The sequence below is a fragment of the Anarrhichthys ocellatus genome, unplaced genomic scaffold, assembly GCF_004355925.1.
Source record: "Anarrhichthys ocellatus isolate YVR2014 unplaced genomic scaffold, GSC_Weel_1.0 scaffold31, whole genome shotgun sequence".
Classification (NCBI taxonomy): Eukaryota; Metazoa; Chordata; class Actinopteri; order Perciformes; family Anarhichadidae; genus Anarrhichthys; species Anarrhichthys ocellatus.
The window spans coordinates 640224-652622 of NW_022280061.1; the positions used below are offsets into that span (position 1 = coordinate 640224).

The 12399-nt window shown below is 40.5% G+C and overlaps 1 protein-coding gene across 1 annotated transcript in view; it reads right to left on the reverse strand.

The window, feature by feature from the left end:
• Positions 1–12399, reverse strand: part of tusc3 (tumor suppressor candidate 3) — a 58051-nt gene that overhangs the window by 31236 nt on the left and 14416 nt on the right. Inside the window, exons 2-3 of the mRNA XM_031864463.1 lie at positions 6359–6528; positions 2736–2853 (exon numbers count right to left, since the gene is read on the reverse strand). Coding sequence (XP_031720323.1) covers positions 2736–2853; positions 6359–6528 — 288 coding nt within the window. The remainder of the gene's footprint in view (positions 1–2735; positions 2854–6358; positions 6529–12399) is intronic.

The window sequence follows — 12399 nt, forward strand, 5'->3', positions numbered from 1 at the left end:
ACACACACACACACACACACACACACACACACACACACACACACACAGAGCTTTGTTCGTGAGTGATGCCCAAAGTAGGGATCTACAACTAAAAATTAGGGATGCACAAATATCTATAACTTATAATGTGATGCAAATGATGTATTATCATGCAGAGTTATTCAGTTGTTTAAAACACCCTACCAATGTCTGACCGGCTACATAGTGGCGCTATGCAACTGTATTTGTCGGAAAATGGAAGTATTCGGTCCCGATGTTGCAAATACTCGATATCAAAAAGGCTTGGCACAACATTGGTGACAAATAATAACCCTCAAAGACCATAATACATAACAAACCTCATCAGAGTATTGCTTTTCAATCTTTTCATATGCTTCTCTGTGTTTTTTACCTAATTACATGACAGTAAATGGGGGGGTGTTAGCTATCACAGCTAATAATTGAATAGCGAGGATATCTCCAATAATTCATTTGCAAAAATATATTCTTCTGTAGAATTGCATTACTGTGTCACCTGTTTTTTCCTCCTCTACTCACACACCCAGCTAAATAAAGACAACTAGTAGAACTTTCTCTTCCTTCCACTCTCCCTCCCTCCATGTTTCCATTCGGTTTAACTCCAAATCCCAGGACCCCTGCAACGATCAACAATGATAAAGTCAACTAGTTCACTCCTCCGTTGTTCCCAGGATACCCGGGACAAAATGGAGAGGAGGAGAAAAGGACGGAAACGAGAAGAGAAAAGGATAAGCATGTAAATGTGAGAATCCTTTTCTCTTCTCGTTTCCATCCTTTTCTCCTCCTCTCCATTTTGTCCCGGGTATCCCGGGTATGCATGTCCATGAATTCAAATACAAAAGTGTGCATTCATGCCAACACACATGGAAACAGTAAGAGGAAAGAGAAAGAGGCTGGAAATGTAATTAAACTTCACTAGCCTATTCTTTTTTTTTCTCATGACAAGAACATAAGTGGACAGAATTGGGAAAAGCAGAAAGCCTTTTTGCAGGAAAGTCAGAGGGAAAGATTTAATAATTAAATCAATAAAAGGGAAAAATGGCCAGCAAACTCTGAAGTAGGAAGAAGAAAGAGAAATGTCTTTAAAGGACCATGTGGTACCATGTGTTAGTGCTGCCTTCATTGGGTTCCTTGGTCTAAAATAAATCAAAGAAGCAAAACAAGGCTATTTCTAACTGAGCACAGCTATTTAAAGCTCTAAGAGTATAGAGTGTAGGATAAAAGGGACAACTGGGAATTTACCTCTGTATTTGGTATCTTTTTTCCTGTATTTAGGTAAAAAGTGCTTGCAGACAGCAGCCATTCGTTGGTGTTGAAGATCTTTTAATGTATCTTAACATTTCTGATATCATAGAAGCCACACCAGAAGAAAAACACTGAGGAACAAAGTTTTGTAGTTACAAAAAGCATTTATTTCTTGTCTTTGTCCCTCTGTTTTGTGGGAGAGCCCATCCGTTGTCTGCATTTTGGTTTTACAGCTAGAACACAACCTAAATGATTTTATATCCACAGATTGACAAGTGTCAAAATCTCCTGTAGACCACCAACGTCACCGCACAGCAGAGTCTGTAATCTGTGTCACTGGATCAAAAGTTAAACAATAAAATGATTTCTTTAATTATTTCTCAGGATATTTAACTCTGTTTAAAGCAACAGTCGTGTATTATAATTATTGTAGATGGGTTTCAATTCAGTCATCAATCATTTTCCTCACAGTGGACCACATCTACAGTCCAATACAATTAATACGTTCTAGTTCATGGTAAAGTAGAATAAAACTACAAAAATAAGTATGTGTGACTATAAAAATCTAACTTTCCACACACCTATATAATAAATAAGAAGCGAATAACAATAAATGAACCAGATTTGAAATTTTGGACCAATTCTTTCAAACCATTAAATGCTGTTTACTGGGCCTTTTTTAGTGTTTGCACTAAAAAAAAGTCAAAAGACAAGGTAAAAAAAAGCAGAACAGAACATGATGGGATATTTTCTTGTGTACGTGGAATGGAAGCAGCTCTCTATATAACACACATTACTCTACAAAGCCTCTGCTTGCGAGTGGTGTGTATATTTTGAGTTGTTTGCATGCGCTTTTAAGCATTAAATTCCCTTTTTGCTTGTATGCTTGTTTGTTTGTGGGTATATAAAAAAAAGGAAGGAACTGTCGGCCGCAAACTGTCAATGTCCGACACTAGTGGACCACAATGCGAAGGAGGAGGGGGGGGATTGGTGAAGGAGGAGAGAGACGCCACATTTCAGTGACTTTTCTGTTCTCATTTTTTCTTCATCCAACATATGGAGTTTTAATACGGTTTGCAGCTGGCAAATTACCTCCAGCAGTCAGGTAAATCCAATGATAAAAATAATCCTCTACCCACAGTAATTAGCCTTTGGTGTCAAATATGTATTTCCTCGGTCTTGTAGCTTCGTCAGATAAACACAAAAAAAAATAACAAGCCAGCAGATTTTAAACAACAAGCGACAAGGGACAGTGGTGTTTTCAGTGGCTGCCACACTGCTGTGTGAACGTGTTTCATTAAAGCCATGGGGTGGGTGATGATGAGGGACCGGCATAACGTTAGAGAACAAAAGAGGGGCGTTATGTGCAAGCGAGCGGGGCGAGGAGGGGATGGAGGGTGAAAAAGGAAGGATACAAGTCTCAACTTGCAGTGGCTTTCGGTAAATACATTGGGAAGTGATAAATGACTTACCTGTTGGAAAACATCCGCTCCCTCATCGTAGTCCACTACCGTGAAGAATAGCTTGTTGGAAAACGCAGATGAGTAACGCCACGAGTTTGCCAGGACCTGGTACTCCTCGTTCGCCTGCCTTTAAGAGAGAGAGAGAGAGAGAGAGAGAGAGAGAGAGAGAGAGAGAGAGAGAGAGAGAGAGAGAGAGAGAGAGAGAGAGCAGGAATGAGGAACAAAGAAACATGAAAAGATGACAGGAGTAAGAAACAGAAAGTGTACACTTCCACAAATCTCATTTGTCATTTTATTTCTATTATGTTCAAATGCAGCCCAATGAAGGCGTTATTTTCTTTTACCAGTCATAGTCAGTCCAGTCTGCGCCCTTATCCTCCTACATGACAAGATAAACACGGAAATGCCAAGAGGCCGTCTCCCTTTTCTATTAGCTCCCTCCTTCCCTCGTCTCTGACATTAGATACATGTCTCCTTCCATCTGCTAAAGTTCACTTTGACATAGTGTCTTGCGTCAACTGCCTCGTGTGCTGGCTTTAATTAGTTAGGAAATTGTCTGTCAAGATGTGTTATGTGCGGCAGTGTTACATTGTTATTTTTGGGGCTAATGTTACGTCTCTTTGAAGTATCTACCGTCTCAAAAAGTCAGCGGAGATGAAGTTGAAAATCAGGCCAGCAGTGAGTACAGTGGGGCTCATCTCTCTTCCCTATCTTATCTGTGAACACCAATTTGCTGGAGTTGTCAACGTGTCACTGAGATATGGTTTTAACTGTCCTAAGAGTCCATGTTATTTATTTCTTTGTTGTTTATTTACCTTCTGACAACTGTGCTAATGATGAAAGACTTTTATTTTGGTTGCAGGGGTTTTTCCTTTTATTAGGAAATGTTATCATAATGGAAAAAAACAATAAATTAATAAAGCAAAATAAAGAAATATATATATATATATATATATATATATATATATATATATATATATATATTGTGAGAATGTAAGATGTTAAGTTGTTTGTCTTTCAGCATAAGACACTTCAATCATGTTTTACAGCAGTGATGTAAAAACATTATCCAGATTTGTTTTCTTAATAAAACATTATCTGATTATTCAATGGGCATAAAAGATGTGTAACTTTAAACATTATACTATTCATTTTCAAACTTTATTTATACATGCAAATTAGCTCAACATACGTACGGCCCTTACCTGTATCCTTAATCTGCATTTAAATCAGTAATACATTTCACTTTTGCTCTAAGAGTGTTTCCCCCAAACCCAACCTGTCTCCACTATGGGATCCCAAACTTGAACTGATCATCGCATTTGTGTTGAATGGGAAAACGCTCTAAAAGACAATGTGATGTTAAAAGTTTTCCGTTTGTTAATTTGTGTCCCATCTTATCAATGTAAGCATGACAACCAACCAATTTATCTAAAACAAAGTCTCCTTATAAATCAGCACTGAATACAGGGGTGGATGCACTTCCTCTGCTACGGTGAAATATATATTTCCAAAAAGCGAATAATTAAACAAGCAAAGGGAGAAGTAAAGAGTGCTTCTTTTTACTTGCCTTTCAAAAAAACAAAGAGAACCCACTCGGGTAAAGACAGCCAAGGCACCTAAACTGTACCTAGGTTCCTATCCCATAAAGCTACAGTAACTCTAAACTGTACCTAGGTTCCTATCCCATAAAGCTACAGTAACTCTAAACTGTACCTAGGTTCCTATACCATAAAGCTACAGCAACTCTAAACTGTACCCAGGTTCCTATCCCATAAAGCTACAGTAACTCTAAACTGTACCTAGGTTACTATCCCATAAAGCTACAGTAACTCTAAACTGTACCTAGGTTCCTATCCCATAAAGCTACAGTAACTCTAAACTGTACCTAGGATCCTATCCCATAAAGCTACAGTAACTCTAAACTGTACCTAGGTTCCTATCCCATAAAGCTACAGTAACTTTAGTTTTCTCGTGAGTCCCCTCTGAGTCTCTGTTCTGCTGCTGACATCTTTTTCTGCACCCCTTGTGGTCACGTGACCATTTCAATGCCATGTGTCATTGTGTCAAAATACTGGCCATCGATATGCTTACAAATTGCCGAGTTAGAAAAACTACGCGCTATGGAACTGGGACAAAGCTGAAGAGTGATGTGGGTCTGAGGACCTCAGTGATTAGCTGTCTTTTCACTGCCCGAAAGTCCTCTTAACTCAGACACTCAGGTCACCGTCTAACATCCATCCGTTACTCTAACTCTTCCTCTCAGAGACAGAGAGAGAAAGACACACAGAGAGAGAGAGAGAGAGAGAGAGAGAGAGAGAGAGAGAGAAACACAAACAGAGAGAGAGAGAGAGAGACACACACACACACAAACAGAGTCATACATTACTCGAGACCAGACTGCAGGATTTATACAGTACCACGCATGCCAATGTGATGAACGTCAATTAGGCAACATTAGGCAAGCCTGGTTTCCACATTAGTCTATTTTTTTTATTCAGGAATATACAACTCAAACCTGGGTTTACGAAGTAATAATACAAAGTAATAATAATAATAATAATAGAGAAACTGATTTGTGGGATAATATAAGAAAAATCTGCAGACCACCCGCCGCCTTTAGTTGCAACTCCGTCCATTTACAGTAACAAAGCACTTAACGAGGGTGTAAATGTGAGTGCAACAAGGAAAACAACAGTAAAAATGCAATGAAAAACAATCACAGCGAGCCAGAAACATAAAATATAAAAGCGCTGACTGCAATTCACATTACCCTGAGAAAAGCTTTACAAAAATAACAACTTTGGTTTCCTCTGTGTGCATGCTGTGTGTAATCCAAATAGGGGGCTCTCTACATTTTCACCCGTATATGAGGTAGTGTGCATATTATCATATACAACAATGTCTGCAATAAATACATGAGTACATCTGAATAAAAAAATATAGATGTACTCCTGTGTTTACTCTTGCTCATCATGCTGCAGTCGTCTTGGTTTCGGTGTCGTAATAGCATGAATCCAGTATTTGAGACATGATGATCGCAGAAAACCTCGACTCCAAAGTAGCTTTCAGGACCATGGACAGAGCCCAGTGCTGTGTGCAGAGCTGTCCATGGTCCTGAAATACTGGGATCGTCAGGGAGTTCAAGCTGTTGGGTTCAAATTGGAATTTATTTAAACTTTAAACTAAAAAATTAAATCAAACCTCTAATCTTGTATGAGCATTTTGGGCTAGTCCCTGACCCCGCCCCATTGCATTTCTGCTGCAAACATGATTCAAGTCTGGTTTTGTAAATATAAATCAAATTTAAAGCTTGCTGTCTGGATTTTGGTCTCGTTGGCCTTGTTCTGTTGAATTTATTCATACCCTTTGGTAATACAGCCAGCTGGAGTCCCTTTGATCCAAACGTCAACGTGATCCACAGGTTTTTGTTATGTAATGTTGTTTTCTGTCTTTCCCCAAGGTTTATAAATCTCTATGTGCATGTGGAAGAAGGGTACATACATTATCAGATGAGTTCTAGGGGCTGTAAAGGTAGGAGGAGCCATGCAGATCATGGCCTAAACAAGGTGCAGCGGCCTCGAGTGTGTCTGTGTCTGTGTGTGTGTCTGTGTGTGTGTGCGTGTGCATACCTGCAGACAGAACACTGCCTTTGAGGCTGCAGGGCAGTGAACATGACGATGACAGAGTAGTTCCTGGGTGGGGCCTTGACGAAGCGACGGAATTTGTCCCCGTTCATCCGGACGACCGAACGCCGAGAGGACCACTCCATCATCTGGTCAACCTTCTCCGACAGCATGTTCTGAACACACAGACAAGGAAAAGGGCAGCGAGGACGTTGCATCCACATTAGGGTTTTCAGATTCAAACAGTAACCCTATCCCAGTGCGTCCAACAACGCTAAGCGACAGCAGATTCAAAATAAAGGCGTTTGAATTATTTAAAATGTTAAAAACACTTCCATCCAGTTGCAGAATAGAACTGCAACCAGATGGGAAGTGCATTTACTCAAGCACTGCACTTCAGTGCATTCTGGAGTTACTTGTACTTTAATGAGTATTCTTCATTGTATACTACTTTACACTTAACTGCAAGTACATATTATACATTTTACTCCAGTACATTTATCTGACAAATTATACAAACCATATCAAATAGGATGCATTGTAAGATTTATATTTAATAGTGTGTAAATGTTATAGAATAATGTATAATGCTTATACATGAATGCATTAGTAGTACAAAATATATACATATATATATATATTATATATATACACATACTTTTGATACTTTAAGTAGATTTTGATGCCAATACTTTTGTACTGTTACTTGAATTCAGAACTTTCACTTGAAATAGAGTATATACTGTGGTACTGCTTCTTTTACTTTGGTGAAAGATATCAATACTTATTCCACCACCGCTCCTGTCATAGAGGAAACAAGCCTGTATAAAGAAACTGCAAAGACATTCTGGTACAGTCGTATAAAATGACCCATTGGTAGCATCCGCTGACCTTGGTTTAAAAACGGGCAACGTCTCCTAAATTCTGACATTCAAAACATCCAACGACCAGCCAGGAGCCGTACTGTATCTGCTAAATGCTTTGAAAGTCAAACACTGATACACAGCAACGTGTTACTGAATCCACATTTTAACAGGTTTGACTTCTGGCCTTTTTTGGACTAATGGGATCCAAACAAAGACTCTGGAATACAACAAACCTAACCATTATTTACAGAAGAAGGAGCCCTGACTTAGCAGTCTAGGTGTGTGAATGTGTATGTGTGTGTGTGTGTGTGTGTGTGTGTGTGTGTGTATGGACAGTTCTTGGCTGTGTTTGTGTGTGAATTTTAGGAGTCTGCTGCTGATTAAATCCAGTTGGGCTTAGCTGAAAGGTCACAACAGAGTCAGTGTCGGAACACAGCGCCAAAGGTACAACAACAACAACACGCCGCATACAGCAGCTGGTGCTTGACTAACATTCGTATGCTTAAATGCTTATAAGAGCAAACTCATATGGTGGGGTGCTGTGTGTGTGTGCTGTGTTAGTTCTCAGCAGGACACCGCTTAGTACCTTCCAGCATCATCTTTGCCAGACTTGAGCTCTGAACTCATGACTGAGGAAATACTGAGAGCGCTTGTTGTTTTCCTTCTGCTGATCACGCTGTACAGCAACTCTGTACGACCATAAAACTTTTTGTGAACTAGACTGAGCTACATCTATTTTCTTTTTTTACTAAAAGAGCATTGTAGTCCGATATTAATTGCATGCTTTGGGTTGATAAATTCTACTCCTAGGATTAGTAGTAGTATAATTGACTTTTGTCTGATGGATCTGCTCTAAGCAGCTTTCCTACCCAATCAGAACGGTAGTTTATCTTGGAAAAGACAAGATGTATCAACGCCCCCCCGGCTCAAACAGAACGAATGACGCATGAATACCTGCCTTTAATAGTGATTTCATTAGCTAATGCTTTATGAATGAGTTTAAATGTCAAAGCATATTATTTCTTGCTGCGCAGCAGAGAGGATTGACAGGCTTTCTGTGGCAGCACTCTTTCAAATCTCCAGTCTGCAATGAGTTTACATCGGGTATGAGGACTAACGTATTATGGCGGCAGCGTCCAAGGCCGCTCCATGTACAGACACTCCCTCCCATCCCTCTTTCTACCCAGGAGTTTGCTAGTATTGGCTCAAGTAGGCAGTAGCTAAATTATTTAGAACTGCATCTCACTCCTACTGCTAATCAGGCACAAAATCTCTCTCTATCTCACACACACACACACATGCACAAACATTAGGTAATAGGCTTGGCTTCAGACACGAAGCACAGCTGAAGACTAAATCTCTCAAGTAAACTGCCTGGAGACAAGATCGACAAAGACAAACAAAAACCAAAAAGTGGAAGAGATAGGAGAGAGAGAGAGAGAGAGAGAGAAAAAAGACACAATAGTATGTAATGTGTTTCTGCTGTACTGCTTGTTCAATTCAGACAATGTAATACACACTCCAGCGTTAATGAGCCATGTATAATGAGAGGTGAGATGCACTAAGAGAAACAGCACACAGGGAATACAACACACACACACACACACGTCCAGAGGAGGTTCAAAGTGCTTCTTGTACACCTTTGCTTTTTTTTGCCTTTAATTTATCCAGCAAGCTTTTACCCGTGTGCTTTCAGCCCCAAAAGGAGAGCTGTCAGTCCTGGATGCCAATCATACCAGCAGTAATGATGCACTTCCTTACTCATGTTCTGTGCACACACACACACACACACACACACACACACACACACACACACACACACACACACACACACACACACACACACACACACACACACACACACACACACACACAAACAACGGTGCTGGAAACATACAAGAGTACTACTTGTGAGGGCTTTGTAATCGATGGAGATCAGCTGCAAAGAGAGAATACTTTCTATTATGGAGTGCATGTTTTAAAGTAAAGGCTTCGTCATTTGAGGAGAGGTGGGTCTTAAAATGTACAATTATACCATTGCTGTTTAAAAAGTTATCCCAAGTTTGGGAGTATCATTTGGCATTATACTACATATTATCTATGTCTTATGCTCAAACTGCATTAGAGTGTGCATTGATTGCCCCTGTTAGTACAGTACGTGTAATAATGGTTCGTGCCATTGATACGAATGACTTACTGCAGACTGTGTTACATCTCAATCTGATTAGTCCTTTAATCTAGTGCTGAATGAAGACGAAAAACAGGTTGAATTTTGCATCACCAGCAAACATTAAAGAACAAAAAGAAAACTTTGAATTTAAATCTGACTTCTTAAAACAGAGGGAAACGGAAATAAAAGGCCGTCTCATATAACAGCTCACTCTTTGTTTGAGTTAACGACCACTATTGGAGAGCTCACACTGATCACTATTGTCTGTAACGAGACAAAAATGTTAAAAACACTCCTAAGGAGCAATGCATACACAGAGCTATTTAAACACCTTATGTTAGACCTTCAAGTGACTCCCACACATCAGTGTTATGGCTCCCTACTTGACGTGAGCCACACACACACAAACATGTACAATACATAAGCACTCCAAACAGCCTAGGACCATTAAAAACATTTATTCTCTACCCTGCTAAGCATAGAGGGCCTACTATGAATCACATCTAGGGTGTGTGTGTGTGTGTGTGTGTGTGTAGGTGTGTGAGAATAAGATGCAGAAATGGTGTGCAGATATCCTGCTTTATCCATCAGATTTTCTGTTGCATTGCTCCCTCTATGTATGTCATAACTACACACACACACACACACACACACACACACACACACGCACACACTATAGGTCATAGGGTATGCAGCAGACTATCATTAGCACTGAACTGTGGTCTCTGCAGATCTCTGTTTTCCCTTCCTCGCATTCCCTTTTCTCATGATGTCATTTTCCTGTTGGCGTCTTTTCAGGAACTCCGTGTCCTTTCCACATTTCTTGCAAGTCACTGAGAACCGCATATGATCGCTAAATCAAGAATAAAAGGCTGAGCGAATGAAAAAAACTTTTTAAGAGAAACATTCTCGCTGGCAGAGGATCCTCAAACTGAGAGAAGGAGATGATGAGAAGAGGAAAAAAGCACTCCGAGGAGAGTCAAAGGAAAAAAAAGAAATAGAAACTGAAAAGAGCAGATAGAGGAAAAGAAATGATGAGGAGAGTGAAAATAAGAGACAGAGAGATGACACATGGAGTGTAAGGCGGAAGCGACTCATGCACTGATGACCACACGGAAAGAGGTTCCGAAACAAGACGGTTAGTTTATCAGGCGGCCAGTTATTCAATCAAGTGGACACTCTGCTGGCCGGCCGGCCCAAAAGACTGTCAACCCATCAGTCCCGCAGCCAGTTGGGGTAACCAGTCAGTCAGTTCATTTATTTAGTTGGCGAATCAGCTGAATGGAAATTCGTTAACTTCATGTCAGTCAGTCACTGAATCAGTGTATTAAGCAGGCACTCAGGTGGTTAGTTAGTTTGTCTATTAATCAGCTGAGTCGCTCAACCGAGTAATTAGTCCACGAAGTCCTTTAAAAGCTGACCTGCATTAGAGCCGGAGCAGACACACGCATTAGGCTTCCTGACACATCACAATCAAGTGTATGAAACATCTACGCAGACACGAAAGCCAAACTTATTTGCAGAGCTGACGCACCATGCACATACATGCACTAAATGAGGTGCGGCCCGGCTATGTCAACAAAGCGAGGAGGAGGAGACTTCATTGTCTCCTCAGGTAGACATAAGTCCACTAAATCTTTATAGCAAATAGTTGATTGCAGTAGTAATGCTCGGCATCCCATATTTTCTTGTAGTTACTAGATGGGGACAGTTTTTCCCGGCCAGAGGTTTGATCTGCGAACCTTCCCCATGAAAAGCCAACAGTATTTGTTCAACGCACAATCCCCAGCTCTGAGCGGTCTAACCAGAGGTCTATTGTGAGTGAATGGGCCTCGGCTTTGGCCATCATGCTCCTACACTTCCTCCAATTCTCCATTGAAAGGGGGATTACTGGAAATTGGCTTGGTGTAACAAGGAACAAAGACTCATCTCTCAACCTCTCTCTATCTCTCTCTCAGAGACATACACATACACAAAGAAGTACAAAAAACATATTGCACGTTCATTTCTAGTCCTTTTGATGCCTTTGTGACTTTCTGTGCTGATCTAAGACGAAGAATACTTGCACGCTAGGGCTGCGTATTGGCAAGCACGTCACGATACGATATATTGCAATACTGTTCTTTACAGAAAATGTAAAAATAGAGCTGAAAAAAACAACTTGCCATGTACCGCCTGGATAGTCTAATACTAGTGGTGCAACGGGTTATAAAGCTCACGGTTCGGATCCGGAGTCACGGATTGGATCAGCACAAAAGAAAAAAGGGAGCAAATATAACTTTTATAGATCCCTGATGACGTTTTTTTCTAATATTTATATTATATTTATATTTATATTTATACTATATAGTCATATTTTAAAAGGGAGTGGACATGAAGATGACAGAGAGCAGCGATGAAGATGGACATGTGACAAACATGGTTTTTGCCTCAGTTTGTTTGCTAGCAGACCACACACACACACACACACACACACACACACACACACACACACACACGGTGGTAATAAGAGAATCCTGTTAATAAAGGGTGGCAGAGAACAGTTAATATGGTGTGATGTAAGCACATCTTTTGAGAGTGTGTCTGTTTGAGTCACTTTGCCTGTCAGAGCCATTGTCTTCATCTCTCACCTCCATTGAATCAGACCAGCATGCTTTTATATTGCCAGCTCCATATTTGTCGGCCCATAATCTGCGATTTCCAGAAATATCATGACTTGTCGGTGGAGGGGTTGAGGGTGGGGATTTGTCAGCTTATCTTCCCAATAACAATTATTTGAAACGCATTCCCCCCCCCCCCGCCTTTGTCCACGCGTCTTCCCACCTGTCACCCTCTAGTGATTTGATTTTTTTTATCTTTCCCCCATTAGCGCCAGAGCTTGTGTCTCCCTCTGTCATACTTATAGAATATGCCTCTTTTCTTTTTTTCTTACAGATTTCAGCCCCCCCCCCCCCCCCCCCGCCATGACATTTTAAATCTTCCCTTTCCCTTAGGGTGCCTGTTAAGTATTT